At 39.8% G+C, this 17,200-nt stretch overlaps 1 protein-coding gene across 10 annotated transcripts in view; it reads right to left on the bottom strand.

The window, feature by feature from the left end:
* The window catches only part of FAM49B (family with sequence similarity 49 member B), a 148,447-nt gene that overhangs the window by 29,880 nt on the left and 101,367 nt on the right, over window positions 1-17,200 (bottom strand). For 4 of the 10 annotated variants that reach the window (XM_027560839.1, XM_027560837.1, XM_027560840.1 and 1 more), the window contains one exon: window positions 2,515-2,597. The exons of 3 other annotated variants lie outside the window; for them this stretch is intronic. In XM_027560839.1, the coding sequence (XP_027416640.1) occupies window positions 2,515-2,587 (73 nt within the window). In that variant the 5' untranslated portion in view covers window positions 2,588-2,597. Of the gene's footprint in view, window positions 1-2,514; window positions 2,598-3,505; window positions 3,589-17,200 lie in introns of those variants that run through there. 3 more of the 10 variants (XM_027560842.1, XM_027560843.1, XM_027560841.1) reach the window with 2 other exon arrangements.

Raw genomic sequence — 17,200 nt, 5'->3', positions numbered from 1 at the left:
TCGCACACACGAGGCAAGCTGAAGCGAAACACTGTGTGTGTGCAAGCACATATATTAAGGGGTAGTGATGTACTGTAAAGACAGTCTTCATTTTGTAAAATATAGGGGTCCATTAAATCATAGTTCAAAATTACTAGAATAGTTCATTTTTATACAGCTTGATGCAAAATGCCAATGTATCTGTCTGTTTGGTACTGTTTCTATAGCTGCCCAACCATGGAGAACTAGGTAGGCTTAACTAATTAAAATGATGGTAAGAGTAAAGCTAAATTATTCTGGTAACCTAAACATTACAGTTTATCTAGAAATAAATAATGTATTAAACACTGTTTAATAACAGAGTATGACTTTAATCTCATCAACCTATGAACTGGCAAATCAACTGTGTTGGCAATTTTGAATCTGGTATAAAACAGTTAAAAAGAAAGGAAGTTTCAAGGGGTCACTACAGTAGCTGAATGATAAAATACACTTTTACAAATGCACATTTCCAAAAAGAAGATAAATATGCAGATGGATGAGAGGTAAAACTGATTAAGACAACTCTGATGTTAGATTCAAAAGAAAATATATTTACAAAATGTAACTAAGAATTAACAGGGACAAACTCTGACCTAATTTGCAGTCTGTTTTCACTACATTTCATTTACAGGTTACCAGTAAGTGTCAAAAGTTTTACATTGGCTGATATAAGCAACAAATACTTAGTTTATATCTGCCTTTAGGAACTTAACACTTTATATGTAGTTCTTCACTGTTGGTTATTCTTGTAATTAATTTTAACCTTTTCCTGCTACTACATTAGCTATTTAAAATTTAAGGATCATATCCAAACCCTCACAGATTAGAAAACCAGGATCAAATAATCTTTTGAAAACTACAGTAAATTCATGCTTCTCACTTGACCACAACATAACGCTAGGTTTATAAAAAGATCAAGTGCCAAGTCTTGAACAAGATCTTGACTATATCAAAGCCAAGATTCTGCAAATGTAAGGAACTTGAGACAAAGATAATAAGGAGACAGGATAGCAGAAAAATATACAACAGCAAGTTTGAAACAGATGCAAGTAAACTAAAATACAGCTCTAATGTAAGCTGCCTCATCTGAAAGAATAATCCTCAAATCAGCAAACTGCTCAATATCCCCAAGCTGATTAAAATTCATGCTACACATGCATTTAAAATAGCAGTGTTAAATTGTTGAGAAGGGTCAAGAAAACTATCATTCAATAACATCGTTCCCTAAAAACCAAACAACAGGTCCTGATGTTGACATGACTACTCTTCATTAGCCTGCAGAGTATGCAAACTGTCAGTACGAAACATCAGCAGGAATGTAATAAAAGCGGAAAAATATCAGAGGCCACAGACTGCCCCATTAAATGGAGACAAACTATAAATTAATGTGCTCATATGATCTGTCCTCCTTTAAAGAAAAAAAAAAACAAATTATTCATAAACTAGAATGAACTGTATAACATCACATAAACTGAAGTTGATGGAAAAAAAATGCAACATCTCTGGGGGGATTTATTTAAAGGATTTGTTTTAAAAATCATAAAATGTCTTAAGTTTGTAAAACTCTGTTCAAATGTTTTAATCTCAGATGAAAATGCAAGTGGTAACGTGATTTATAACCTAAAGGCTCTTCACCCTTTCCTAACAATTTCTAATGATCAGTTAAAATAGCAACATTCACACTAAAACACCAATTGAATATCATTGTTCCCGATTTGACAACCAGACAAGCTAAAGCAATACTGACAGCCAAAAAAGCAAAAGCCTTTCAGCATGCACGGAGGTCAATGACACTTACCTGCCACTCTTAGACCATATTACAATAGGTCATGCAACATGAAACAAACAGAAGGCAGATTACTCAAAGGTCTGTGAACCTATTATTTTTCTTTTTATTTAGAGTTAGAAAAAAAATGAATTCCTGAAATACATACATATAATCAATTTAACTTTTAAAATCAGTTATCTGCAAAGATTAAATAATTAAGGTTCACACTTACCTTTTAATATTATGCCCAAATTACTGAGCTTTGAATGGCCTTCATGAACAGATTTTATATTCAAAGTATTTCAATAGGTACAAAGAGTAATTGAAAAACTAATCAATTTTTCTCAACTACAGTAAAATTTTCCCCAAATATTGCTTCTAATTAACAAATCTTGAAGAAGCATATCCTTTCCACCAAAATCTTTTCCCAAAAATATTTTCAGAGCATCTCAAATGTTTTTACTAGAGATCTCAAATTATAAATTAATGTCCAACTAAGAGATATAAATCTCTTATAAAAATTCAAGTAAAAACATTATCACAATTTAATCTATAAAATATGACTTCCAGTTCTAGAAGGCACAAGAAGTTTTACTCAAACAATTCATAGCTCAGTCATGCAAAGCAAAAGTTAAAAAGATGGCAAAGTGGAAACATTCATTTAGTGCAAGACAAACGCAGTCTACTGCAGGCAAAGAAAAATAGATATAAAATCATCTTCTCACTTTCAAAATCAAGGAAAAAATTTGGCCCCTGCTCAAGGTCTGTGCATGTCAAAACTTTAAGAAGATTCCCCATGTTAAGGTACCTGTCAAGACAAGAATGAGAAAAGAGAAAATATCCCTTTACAAAAAAGAACATCTGAAATTTAACTTAAAAAAAAAATCGTAACAGGGAAAATGTTCATTAGGCCATGAATTCGTCCTTCAGGTTACCCAGACTGTGCTCGGGCAGTCAGCAAAGCGGGCTCTCCAGGTGCTGATATGTAGGACCTAGAGGTGAAATGTAGTTTTCCTGTACACAATGGCACAACTGTTGCTCTAATTCTTCTTAAAATTCTCCCAAGTTTCATTAATGGCCTTATAATGAAAAATTCTTTAAGTATTCCAATAGTGCTAGTATTCTGAAAAAGAAATTTCTGATCAAGAATTATTCACAGGTAATCTTGTTTAATATTGCACTGAACAAACAATTTATTTTAAAGCCAAATGTTAAAGAGTTTCGGCCACAGCTCACCTTTGCTTTCATCTTAAGAGTAGCAGAATATCAGACTACTTCCTGTATGCCGCTCAACAAAGCATGTACTTCTAACCGAATTTGGATTCTCAATAATTTGTGGAAGTTATTTAAAGAATTGATTCTGGATATGCAGCACAACTCTGATTCTTCATATGAATAGAATTACAATAGGATTATAAGCAACCAGATTGCTGGGCAGTCACCGAGGCATACTGTTAGAATGTTCATCATAAGGCTAGTTGCTTCATGGACTAATGAAAGGACAGCACTGGCTCCACACTCAACATGATTCGGCAAATGAAAAACTAAATCATACATATGATGGCGATGTTTGCCTACGATTAAGAAAAAAAGTCATGCAAATTTCGTGTGATTCCCGTATTTTATTAACAAATAGCTGGCCTTCACTGTGGTGTGAGTATTAATTTCTTTCACCTTTACCATTATGCACCAGCCGTGAGGGGCTAAGAGACTTACTTTCAAAGTCCAAGAAAAAATGTGCTGCATTGTGGTCTATGTCCCTGGTTAGCACCTTAATGAGATTACCCATGCCAGCAAACCTAAAAATAAAAATGGCAACATCGTTTAGTTCCAGTAAAAAAAGTTTTAAGCAGAGGCCTGGGATTTGGCAAAGGCTGGCTTGCTCGTAATTACCAACAGGTGCAGGTTTATATGCTTCTGGCTTTGAAAATTTGGAACAACAAAAGCACATTTGGCTCTCAGTTTATAGCCCTTGTCCCTCTTTTCCACATATCAAAAAATGTACATAAAGCAAAACTGGAAAGAAAAATTAGATTTTTACATTTAGCTTACAACAGTTACATTTCACTAACGTCTATGCGAGCGTTATTCCTTTAAAATGCTTAAGGCATATATTCTCAATTTAAATTAACATTAAGAATAGATTTCTCACCTAAGGAAATACTGAGACCATTATTTTTAAATACTGGGGATATATTCCCTCTTGTAGAAGCAAATCCTATTAGGAGTATAAAGAAGACAGTATTCAAACCACACTTAACCATTAAAGACTGAAAGGATATATCAATTAATGACTCATTTTTTTAAATTTTACCATACATAAACCAGTATGTCTACATTTTCTATATTTCTAAGATTAATCAAACTTTTTATTATTTAACTCATAGGTTGATTATTCAACAATATCAACTGTACACAAAAGTATGTAACTTAGGAGTTAACACAGCAAACCATCATAAAGGGAGCCAGCAAATATTAAACTTCTTTAAGTTTGCAGAGGAAAAATAATGCATTGATATAACCTTGCCCAAGAATTTGCCATGACTCAGTGGGGATGAAGGTGTAAGGAGGGGTCAGGCTTCTCCAGGAAATCAGATTCACACCTTAAAGATGTAGCAGCTACAGGGAAGGCAGTCTAAGGCACCACAAACAGCTCCTCCCCTCCCCTCCTCTAAGCTCCATGTTTTTCCTCCAAATATGGAAGCTCTGGTAAAGGTAAATGAAGTGAAATGCAAAGTAACAATATTTTCATCAATGAAAGAAAACACCTTATTACTCTACCCGTTACAAAAAAGTCTAAAAAGAGTTAGCACCTGGCGTCCTGTGCTGCGCTCCCTTCCTCCACCTACTCTCTGGACACTGGCATATGTTCCTAAGCGCGCAACGGTTATTCACTTCACAGACCAAAATCTGATGGACTGGCATACACTTCTTAGAAGTGTTAAAAGCAATTTAGCTCATTCACAGCAATGGTTAACACTGAAGGGACCCCTCTCTTAAAATAATGCCCCTTATGGCAGCAACAGGGATCTATGTTATTTTTGATACTAAAATTCCTATTACACAGAATTTCACTGAAAGGATTTTGTACAATGCATGACAGATGGACTGTCTGAGATTAAAACTAAAAGTGAAATATTTCATCTTAATTATCTTCTATACTGTAAAAAGTTTAATAATACCAAGCTTTTATATACAAGAAAAAATAAAACATCCAAAGAATGACCTCAAAGTATTACTAAATCTATTCAATAAAGTTTTTAGGAACATTTGGGAAAAAACTATTTCACAGCTTCAACTTTCAAAACCTTTCAAATATATATGGAGTATCTGTTTCCAAACATATATAAATTCTGTCACTAATAAGAACTAAGACCAAATATACAAAGAATTACCTACTGGTATCAAAACTTCAACCATAGATGGAAAATCAGCATGTGAAAGGACAGTAACTGTCTTTAAGAGGAAAAGGCAGCACGCCATTTGTTGTTAAAAGAGCTTAATCTATGGAATCAAATCAAAAGTTTAACTCTACCTAAAAAGCTGTTTGCCTTGAGGACAGTAGTCAACTTTCCTGGGACTCATTTTCCTCAGTAAAATACACATTTCATAGTAACCATCTTAAAAGGTTATTATGAGAGTTCAATGAGATTAAATACCGATTTATTAGCATAGTGTATGGCACACAGAAAGCATCCAATTAAAATGTTTCCTGTGTGATAAACCAAAATTCACAAACTTTAAAAAAATAATAATGGCTCTGTTTCTTTTAATACAAACTACATTTTTATAAATCGCAAAACCCATGGCCCACTTCTGTCAAGAATATTGCTAAAATGCTGCCCTATAATTAGTCCTATGAGGCCACCACCAAGTAGAGGAGAGAGGGAGAAGGGAGAGATGTAAGTTTCCTTACCTTAGTACTTGGATGTACACAGCTGATCCTTAGGGAAAATACTGAAACTAGCCAAGTTTATCTGCTCCATTTTTCTACAACTCCTTCAGTAAATTTCTTCCACTACTTAGTCCTCCTTTCGAGGCACCCCAGCCTAACATGACACTAATACCCCTCACCCTGCATCATACTTGGTCTTGACCTATTCATTCCTCACAAGTACACAAAGATTCAGAATCCTTTTTACATCTTCATCCCAAACAGTGACTCTTAGTTAGAAAATGGCCCAGTTTATCTAGTACGGGTTTCTCAACCTCAGGACTACTAACATTTGGGGCTAAGTCTGGTGGCTCAGCTGGTAAAGAATCGGCCTGCAAGGCGGGAGACCTGGGTTCGATCCCTGCATTGGGAAGATCCCCTGGAGAAGGGAACTCACTCTGATATTCTGGCCTGGAGAATTCCATGGACTATATATGTACGGTCCATGGGGTTGCAGAGAGTCAGACACGACTGAGCGACTTTCTCTTTCGTGCCTTTGTTGAGAGGAGTCTGTCTCACACTGGAAGGTCTTCAGCAGCACCTTGGGCCTCTACACACTAGATGCCAGTACTAACTAACCCACCACACAAGTTGTGACAGACAGAAATGATTCCGGAGAGCGGCAAATGTCTCCTAGGGGGCAAACTCCACAGCACACAGGAAGGAGGCTGTGCAGGCAACACACATCACGTGTTTCTTTGAACAAAAACCCATGGAATTTTTCAAAGGTCTGAAAACGGTTTATTATAATACTATCAGTTGTCCCATCTTTTAATGGTCTTCCCTGTAGCTCAAATGGTAAAGAATCTGCCTGCAACACAGGAGACCCGGGTTCGATCCCTGGGTCAGGAAGATCCTCTGTAGAAGGGAATGGCAATCCACTCCAGAATTCTTGCTTGGAGAGTCCCATGGACAGAGGAGCCTGGCGGGCTACAATCCATGGAATTGCCAAGAGTCAGACAGGACTGCGTGACTTAACACTACACTACACACTATCTTTTAATAAAGTCAAAGTTTTACTCAGTCCTATCCAACTCTTTGTGACCCAATGGACTGTAGCCCGCTAGGCTCCTCTGTCCATGGGACTCTCCAGGCAAGAATACTGAAGCAGGTACCCAATCCCTTCTCCAGGGGATCTTCCCAACCCAGAGAACCTGGGTTCTCCTGAAGTGCAGGCAGATTCTTTATCATATGAGCCACCAGGAAGCTTATTATTTTTTAATAATAAACAAAAAAATTAAAACCATATTCCTGCTGTCTTCACAGTTTACAGTTAAAAAAAAAAAAAAAAAAAAACTCTCCATCTCCAGTGTGATCGATTTCAATACCCATGAGTTTGCTGCTGCTCAGTCGTGCCCGACTTTAGGTAACCCCACGGACTGCAGATCACCAGGCTCCTCTGCCTATGTGATGCTTCGGACAAGAATACTGGAGTCGGTGCCATTTCCTTCTCCATCTCAGTGTGACTGTGACATAACAGTATTTGTCAGTTCTGTCAGGTACCAGACTGCCAGGGTTTAATACCCGCCCCCACCACCACAGCTCTGCCACTTCTAAGCTTTGTGACTTCAGTCAAGTTTCCTCACTTCTCCATGCCTCAGTTTACTCATCTGTGTGTGCTCAGTCATAACCGACTCTTGTGACCCCATGATCTGTAGCCTGCCAGGCTCCTCTGTCCATGGGCTTTTCCAGGCAAGGACACTGGAGTGGGCTGCTATTTCCTTCTCCATCTCATCTGTGAAATATATATAATAACCACCCCCACTGCAGAGGGTTCATAAAATCATTAAACGGGTTAATGCAGTGTAAGCAAAACCTTCAGGACCACGCCTAGCAAAGCAGCCGCTGCCCGTGCTCTGGCTGCTGTCAGAGCAATCTGACTGACCCGCAGGGTCTGTTCCCAGCGGCAGAACCTGTGCACGTGAGACTCTGGAACCCTTGTGTTTCCTGCCCTTGAGGAAGCCTGTCTGTCACAAGCCAACATGTAGTTGAGAGTCACACGACGTGTCCTCAAGTCCTTCATTTCTCGTTCAATTTGTTCCCAAGTTTCAGCTGCTGCCATTTGCCTCAGTTCAGTTGCAAGATTTTCCTCTAGTTTTAAGGTACCCTAGTTTCTTTCAATCAATGTCCCTTTTACCTTTTTAGTTGAGCAGAGTCTCTGTCATTTGCATCTAAAAGAGTTCTAATACGATCTCTGGATTTCAGATGAATAAATGAACCTGATACAAAATACATAAAAGATTTTTCACATTATATAAAACTTGGTCCAAAATACTGACAGACTTGAGAGGCACTATTTCAAAGTTAAATAATAAAAATTACTATTTACAATGCTAAACTGTAAGTCTGACAATCTGATTTCAGGAGGAAAAAGTAAAGAATTTCCTTTTGATTTGCTTTTTATTGTAATTCTTGGATTTAAACTAAACATTATAAATATTTACTAAATAAGCTAAGAAGAAATTTAATATGCAGAAATCACATATAGTTGACTTCAAGTGTTTGCAAGGTTTCTGGTGGAATTTTGTGACCATGAGCTCTTATTTATATGTTTGTTTCAAAATTGGCAGCTTATCTGGAAAGGAACATGTTCTTCCCGGCTGGTAGTCTGTCAAATGTATTTCTGAGCTCACAAAAGGCACTTATAAATATACCAGACCATTTTCCCATACAACATTTGAAAAGAAGTTTCCTTAACTAGAGTAACAAGCCCCTGGAGACACAACTACATGGTACAGTTAATGTGCTATTTCATCTTTCTTTCCAGAAAATTCCTAAGAGATGCTGCTACTTATTCACCCTTTTGAGCTCAGGGGGTCTTATAATGCTGTCTCCTCTGCCTAGAATGCTACTTTCAAGGGTTTTTCCCACAGCTGGCTTCTGTTCATCCCTCAGTGTGTATGAGTGCTTACTCGCTTCAGTCATGTCTGACTCTTTGCGGCCCTATGGACTGTAGCCCGCCAGGCTCCTCTGTCCATGGAATTCTCCAGGCAAGAATACTGGAGTGGGTTGCCATGCCCTCCTCCAGGGATCTTCTTGACCCAGGGATCTAACTCTGTCTCCTACAGCTACTGTACTGCACGCGGATTCTTCACCGCTGAGCTACTGGGGAAGACTCTCGCCCTCCAGGCCTCGTCTCAAATGCCCCCTCTTTGAGAGGCTTTCGTCCCTAGCCTTACCAACAGTAGCTGTGCCCTGCCCAGTTATCTTCCATCACATTGCCCAACTCTCTCCTTCAGCACACCTAACATATTCTGAATGACTCTGGTTAGTGTCAGTTTTGTTCACATCCAGTTTATAAATTTAATAAATACTTCTTGGTGTGGGAAGAAGGAAGGAAAACTCAAAATACTGACAAGATTCACTATAAATCACAGTTTCTTAAACTTGACACGATTAACCATGTAATTCTTTATTTGAGGGCTGTTCCCTACATTGTAGGATGTTTAGCAGCATCCCAGACCACTACCCACTAGACACCTGGTATCACCCCAACACCCAGCTGTGACCACCAATGAGGTCTCCAGATATCATCAACTATATTCCCCAGGGGGCAAAACTGCCCCCACGTAAGAGCCACTGCATTAAACCACGGACATGAAGCGCGCTCTCAGGTTAGCTGATCAATCCTACTCTCCTCTCCCAACCTCTACCAGCTGACTATTCCACAGGCTTTTAACAAAGAGTGCCTCAAACCTCAACCAATAGCTATTCCATCCTCACATGAAGAAATGACCTCCTTATATTTTTACCCCCCAAAAGAACAAGAAAAGGAAACACCTACTGTCCTTTATACCCCCCTTACTTCATTAACAATCACTTGCTTTACCTCTGCACCTGTTCCTGACAGACGCCCTTCCCTGAGGGGCCTCTTCTCCTCTCTATATGAAAAGCAAGCCTTCACAACCTCTCTACAATCACATCATCCTGCCCATCCTCCCTATAGCAACCTGTCAAACGAGCTGTAACTATGTCTTCCTATTTTTCTACCTTTCATTCTCTCAGCTCATTCCAGTCTGGCTTTTACGCCCACTACTACTATGAGGAAGCTGGTCCTCTGTTAAGCTCACCGAGACCTGCATCTGGTAAAATCCAAAGGCCAATTCTCACAGCTCAACTCACTGGACCTCTTAATAGCCTTTGACCCAATTTATTATTTGCTCCTTCCTCAAACATTTTCTTCATGTGACATTTAGGGTAATATACATTCACCTGAGTTTCCTTCTTGCTTTACGGCTATTCTTCTTCTATACACTCCTCTTTGGCATACATGCAGCTATTTCTCCCATCTTAATACAAAGCAAAGACTCATCTGGATACCATCTCCCGCCCCAGCTCCCACTCTATTCCCAGCTTCTCTGTGCAGGAAAATTCCTTAAGAAGATCTGCCTACACTCAATGTCTTTTATTTCTCTGTTAAGTCCACTTCAACCTCGCTTTCTGCCCAATCCTGTACCACCAAAATTGCTCTGGCAAGGTCATCAAGTAACACCCACTGCTAATTCCAATGATCAGCTCTCAAGTCCACAGCTTATTTCACCTGTCAGGAGCATCTGACATAGCTGACATTCATTCCCTCCTTAATACACTTTCACCATTAGCTTAAAGGATACCCCATCTCACCTCCTCCACTGCTCAGCAGCCTGCTTCTTGCCACCATCACCTCCTGCCGGGATGCCTTTAAAAGCCTCCTAACTGCTTCTACCTTTGCCTCCTGCTACAATCTCTGAGGCAAAGCAGTCTTTCAAAAATACAAATGGACATCTCTACTCCACTCAAAAACATGCAGTGGCTTACTCCTACACTCAGAATAAAATCCAAACTCCTTACCAGGTCGTACAAAACATGACATGATTTTTCCCTCTCTCCAGCCTCACCTTCCATCACTCTCAACAGCAGCCTGCTGCAGTTTCTCTAACACAGCAAGACTTCTCTCTCCTTGGAGTCTCTGAACTTGCTTTGCCCTGGCCTGGGATGCTCTGTCCACAGACCTTTCTTTAAGTGACAAGCTACTGCACTTCCTGCGGTCGTCGCTTCAATTAGACCACCTCAGAGAGTGCTTCCTTCACCAATCTGTCCATCATACCTCTTCTCTTTCTCCTCTCTGTCCCCTTCCCAAATTGATGGTTAGCACCATCTAACACATCCTCATTCCTTTGAATATGTTTAGTCTGTCTTCAACTGCAAGCAGAACTCTAAGGAGACAGGAGTTTTGCTTTGTATACTATTCTATCCCCCCGGAGAAGGCAATGGCACCCCACTCCAGTACTTCTGCCTAGAAAATCCCATGGATGGAGGAGCCTGGTAGGCTGCAGTCCATGGGGTCGTGAAGAGTCGGACACAACTGAGCGACTTCACTTTCACTTTTCACTTTCATGCATTGGAGAAGGAAACGGCAACTCACTCCAGCGTTCTTGCCTGGAGAATCCCAGGGACGGGGGAGCCTGGTGGGCTGCCGTCTATGGGGTCGCACAGAGTCAGACACGACTGAAGCGACTTAGCAGCAGCAGCAGCTATCCCCCATATCTAGAATAAAGCCTGGGATGTTGCAGGTAGTAATAAATATTTATTGAGTAACTGCATGATTAAAAATACACGAAGAACTTCCCTGGTGGTACAGTGGATGAGAATCTGCCTGCCAAGGCAGGGGGACACGGATTCAATCCCAGATCTGGGAAGATCCCATGTGCTGAGAAGCAGCTAAGTCCGGGAGCCACACCTGCTGAAGGCCGTGCCTAGAGCCTGTGCTCCATGAGAGAGGCCACCGCAGCTGCGACAAAGAGTGCCCCTGCTCTCTGCAACCAGAGCTGCGAGCAGCAATGACACAGTGCAGTGGTTTTGGCGGGGGGTGGGCAAGAAATTAAAATGTGTCTGTAAAATTATAGGAGTATTCCAAAGAGGAGAAAACAAATACCAAAATAAACACTGACAACTGAAAACTCTTGCGTTGAAAAAAGAAAAAAAAAGAAGACCTGAGAATTTAGGAAAAGCTTACTCCCTTCTCAAATACTATGAACATCAAGAAAATTACAGTTTGCCAAGATAACTTACAAAGAGCCTAATATCCTCCCAAAGCCATAAATATGGCTCCAAAATACAAATAAGGAGACTGGCCAATATCAGAATTCTGATCTTTGTAAACCTGAATTTTACTCATAACATTAAACAGTAATAAGCTTTAAGGTATGGGTTTAAATGTTAATTTCCTTTAGACTATATATCCTCCAAAGAAACTATCTGGGAATTCTTCACATCTTCTGATAAAAAATTAAAATCAGAGTGTTAATTGTGCCCCCTCAAAATTTTACGAAGACAAATTCCAAAATCAGGCCAATATCCATTATCATCTTCAACTCAATAAATGAATAAAGAACACAAAGAAATATGAAGTGTTAAGAGAAAAAGGAGATACTGAAAAAATAGTTCATTCTTTCTAACAAAACTTAAAAACAATCGATTTCATAAGAACGCTTTAATATCATCCCATTTAATTTATGGTGACTAAAAATGCGTAAATGTGAAAAAAATTTGTCAAAATGATCACTAGAGACTACCGTTTTTAGTGTTAAATACAAATTTCTTCTATTTACCCAAGCTTGGAATTCTAGGCAAAAAGGTCTTCTTTTGCCTAGGATTACATATTATCATACAATGTTCCTGAACCATATTCTGTTGCATATAAAATTTTACTTAATATTAAATACGCTACTTCTCGATCTTACAGCTATTCAGACCTCTGAAAATCTTTAAAATCAACAAAATGGTGGGTACGGAATTCAGCTATGCTTCTGCTTTACTTGTCTACCAAGAAATTTTTGATTCTCATATAAGCTGTACCATGACTCTGAAGCAGTATTAAATGGATGGAAAATGAGTAATGAAAAACATGACACCATGTTCACTAACAATGGTACACACGTGAAGGCCAGGAATGACTCCAGAGTCACAAGCTTACGTTTTGTTCCCACTCTTCAGTTGTGTATTCAGAAACTACTACACAATGTAATGTAGCAAACTGCAGCTTGTACAAGCAAAAAATAATGAATCCCTTTAATAGTTCTCCTTCCAAAGACAAACTACCAGAGACACAAGAGAGTCTGGAATTGCTTTGTGACTGTATTTAACCAAGTAGTTATTACATGTTTAAAAGTCTGCCTTACTGTAAAAAGTACCAATACTGTACTCTGCAGATAATTAACAACACCTTCAGCAAAAAAAAAAATTACTAATAACTTCCACCTGCTGGAGCCTGTTGAAGAAATAACCAAATTCACGTGCTCTATCTAAGAGAGTAATTACAGAAATGACACACACTGAAAAAAGCCTTCCATCAGTCTACTACACAGAAAATGTTGCAATCTGATGAATAAAAAAGAGAAAGGCAGGTAGAAATTCATAGGGCTTTGCTATCTTGAAAGCCATTACATAACTGCAGTGCAATATTTCTAGGTCTAAGGTTTAAGGACAAAAACATTTCTCAAGAGATTACACAAAGCAGCAAGTACAGGCTAAAATAGTAGAAACCTGAAAATAATTCAAGTGATATCAACAATCTCACTTGGCATGCTAGCTTCTGAAATAAATAATTTCAGGCATCATCTTCTTCAAACACTGCACAAAGTTCTGTTTGTAGACATGCTTCTATACTGCATCACCACCACCATTTGAAAGCAAATGCCAATTTAATATTGCAGATGAACAGAAGTGACTCCAGCTGGCAATAGTAGAAGAATAAAGAATTTTCAATAGGTCAAACTTTTAAATCTATTACAATTAATAACATTATAATAATTCTGATAAATTTTCAGATTTATTCATCTACCTCAGAAATTTATTCTACAATGATTGTCAGCTTTGGCCTTAGGTGAATATTGAAAAGTGAAAGTGTCAGCTGCTCAGTCATGTTTGACTCTTTGCAACACCATGGACTGTAGCTCGCCAGGCTCCTCTATCCATGGAATTCTCCAGGCAAGAACACTGGAGTGCGTAACCACTCCCTTCTCTAGGGATCTTCCCAATAACGATATTCACTTTTGCGCTTAGCTGAATATTAATTATTCGCCAAATGGTATATTCAGCGTGGTGGTGGTTTAGTCGCTAAGTCGTGTCCGACTCTTGGCGATCCTGTGGACTGTAGCCTGCCAGGCTCCTCTGTCCATGGGATTCTCCAGGCAAGAATACTGGAGTGGGTTGCCATTTCCTTCTCCAGGGGATCTTTCCGACCCAGGAATTGAATCCAGGTCTCCTGCATTGTAGGCAGATGATTTACCAACTGAGCTATGAGGAAACCCAAAGGAAATACGCGATATAGGACAGGGTTCATATTCAATAAATATCTAATGAATTAACTTAATGACTGTAAACAGGTGAGTCCAATGATATTTCTTTAAAGGATCAGTTAGGTACACAGTAGTTTAAAGGAGAGGTATAATCATAATTCCTTCTTAGCTTCTGATATAGCTGCAATTCACACTAGGAACACAGCAGTTAATGGTATTAAACACACTAGTTTTATGTAAGAAGGTGAAAATCCCCAATAGGTGAGCAACAGTATGCTGCTGCTGCTAAGTCACTTCAGTCATGTCTGACTCTGTGCGACCCCAGAGATGGCAGCCCACCAGGCTTCCCCGTCCCTGGGACTCTCCAGGGAAGAACGCTGGAGTGGGTTGTCACTTCCTTCTCCAATGCATGAAAGTGAAAAGTGAAAGTGAAGCCGCCCAGTCATGCCCAACCCCTGGCGACCCCATGGACTGCAGACCACCAGGCTCCTCCGTCCATGGGAGGTTGCCATTGACTTCTCTGAGCAACAGTATAATGGAGACAAATAACCAATTCAAACAAGTCTGCCAATAAAGCATCTGCAATAATTAATATGATGTTACTCTGTCTGCTCTCCTGATGGCACTGCAAATGTAAATCACACACTCACCTTCCTGCTCCTACGTCTCCCCTGTCCTCCCCGCCTTCTTGCCAACAAGAGAAGCTGCTCAAAAGAATCATTCTGACACGATGACAATGACAGTGACAAATACCTGCTCGTTACATGGTACAACCAAGATTTCCCTTCTGCTCCTGACCTTGCTGTTTTCTGATCTTTTTTGTGGTAAACGTGCTTAAGCAGAACCTGAGCTCCCAGGACTGCAAGTCTCTCCCCATGTCTGGTTCCACTAAAATTGCAAAATAAGGAGACTCCTCATTCTCTCTGTGACTCTAGATTCATAGAACCTTTCCCCCTCCCACCTGAACCCTTAGAGCATGAGCTATCCAAGAACAAAAATTCGGAGAGGAAGCATGAAATTGCTGTTACTGTCGTCCTTAACGCAACAGGGATAAGCAAGTGCTGAGGAGTCAGAGGTGGACTGTGATGGTTATTCACCTATTTCTCACTCCCCACGCCAATCTTTCTATAATCTGCTTTGTGATGTTGGGACAAGGAAGCTGTGAAGTTCACGTCTTAGACTACTTTGTCAGCTGAATGCTCAGTATATTGCCTGGGGGAGCCATGAAAAAAAAAAAACTGGAAGGTGGGAAGAAAGAAGGTTCTTCTTTCTGTTTTTCAAGTTCTATTAGCAATTCCTGTGAGTAAAAGGCAGCTGTGGTTCCAAGTTCTAGTTTCTGTGGCACTCCTGGCAGCAGGGAAAGGCCTAGCTGCCCCCTTCAGAGGTCTAAGCATCCAGTCTTCCTCCTTCAAGCATCTAAATTCTTCCTAATCCACCTCTTGCCTTTTGCTTTAGAAGTGATGGCTACTTCCTGTGGGTACCATTAATATCTAAGTTACTTCATCTGATATAACACATATATACTTGGTCTTTATCACCAGTTCCTTACACAGAGCTCCTAAATACCTTGACTTTCCAGGGGTGGCAAGAGCCTCTTTCGTTTTTGTAGCTGACTCTTGGCAAGCCTCTAGTTAGCTTCAAGATGGGGACTGGTTGCCACGAAGACCAAGGCATAACCAGAGAGCTGCAGCTTTCAGCCCCAACTCCTGACCTCATGACATTCAGGCCAGAGCAGCCCACCTCCACATGCCCTTAGCCACTCCACTCTACTGAAGTCCGGGTTGATGTTGAATCAGAGAGTGCCTTGGATGTTAGGTTAAGGAATTTTATTCTTTGCAATGAATATATTCTCTATTCTCTGTAAAGGAAGGGTTATGGGTGGCATTAAACATTTTTTAATTGTAAAAAAAGAATTGAGTTTGATCAACGGCCGATGACTTATCATCAGTCAGGCTTGCGTAACGAAGCTTCCAGGCTGGTAAATGCAGCTACCCACTGGAAGAGTGGGACAGCCCAAATCCACAGGGACAGAAACGTCTGTGCTTAGGACTTCCAGACCTCTCACCTTATGTACCTCTTCACCTGGGCTGTTCATTTGTATCCTTTATAAAATCCTTTATAATAAACTGAAACAAGTAAAGTGTTCCCCTGAGTTCTATGAGTCATTGATCAAAGCAGATCGCTAAATGTGAGGAGGGAGCTGTGGGAAGCCCTGATTCATGGGAGCTGGTGAGAGGCAGAGGAGGCCAAGGACTTGCGCCTGGCATCTGGAGTGGGGGACAGTCTCATGGGACGGAGCCCTTAACCTGTGAGGTGTACACTCACTGCACACAGTTAATGTCAGAATCAAAAGGAAGTGCAGGACACCTAGATGGTGTCTGGAGAGTTGGGGAACTGGTGGGTGTGAGGGAGAAACTCCACACATCTGGTGTCAGAGGTGGTGTTGGAAAACAGTCCAGAATTGGTGACAGAAGTGTTGTACGTAAAAAACACAGACCCCAGCATCATTTTGCTTGGGCTTCCAACACTTGTGTAAATACATCTACATATTAAATTTCCTGTTTTAAAATACTTAGCAAGGTTTCTGCCCTCCTGGTTGAAATCTGACTTATACAGAGGAGCCCCAAAGAATAATTAATTCTTAATTATTATTATTATTGCCAATACTGTCTAATCTAGCCTCACCAGGTAGTGTAGCTCCCAATAAGGTGACACTGATTCTCCTTACTCTGAAAAATACAAAGACTGAGAAGCAGGATCTTAGGTGTTTCTGGGTGCCCAGCTACAGTATCATTATAGTAGTACTAAAATCTCACAAGCACATGTCAAGATCAATATATTTTATTAGTCTAGCAATTACATGGAGTTAAGTTACTGGCCTTAAAGAAATGTGACATAAAGAATGGAATGAAAATTGGGGGATTTTGATTTCTAGTTCTGACTCTATCACAAAATATATGACTTTACATGAGTCAGTTTACTACTCAGACTGGACCTCTCACATTTCTTCTGGCTGTGATTCTACACATGGTACAATACACCTTTCCTAATGCTGACATCTAGTGGATACACTTAAATTTAGCATTTAAAAATGAATAGTCTTAGTTACACTATTTTAAGTAAAGACTTACTAGGATGCCTGGTTATGTGCAACAAGTACAATAAATTAGCAGACCAATATTGCTCCTTAACTGAAAG

This window comes from Bos indicus x Bos taurus, chromosome 14, assembly GCF_003369695.1.
Source record: "Bos indicus x Bos taurus breed Angus x Brahman F1 hybrid chromosome 14, Bos_hybrid_MaternalHap_v2.0, whole genome shotgun sequence".
NCBI classification, from domain to species: domain Eukaryota; kingdom Metazoa; phylum Chordata; class Mammalia; order Artiodactyla; family Bovidae; genus Bos; species Bos indicus x Bos taurus.
Note: the sequence above shows the minus strand (reverse complement) of the source record. Positions and strands in the feature narration are given on the sequence as shown.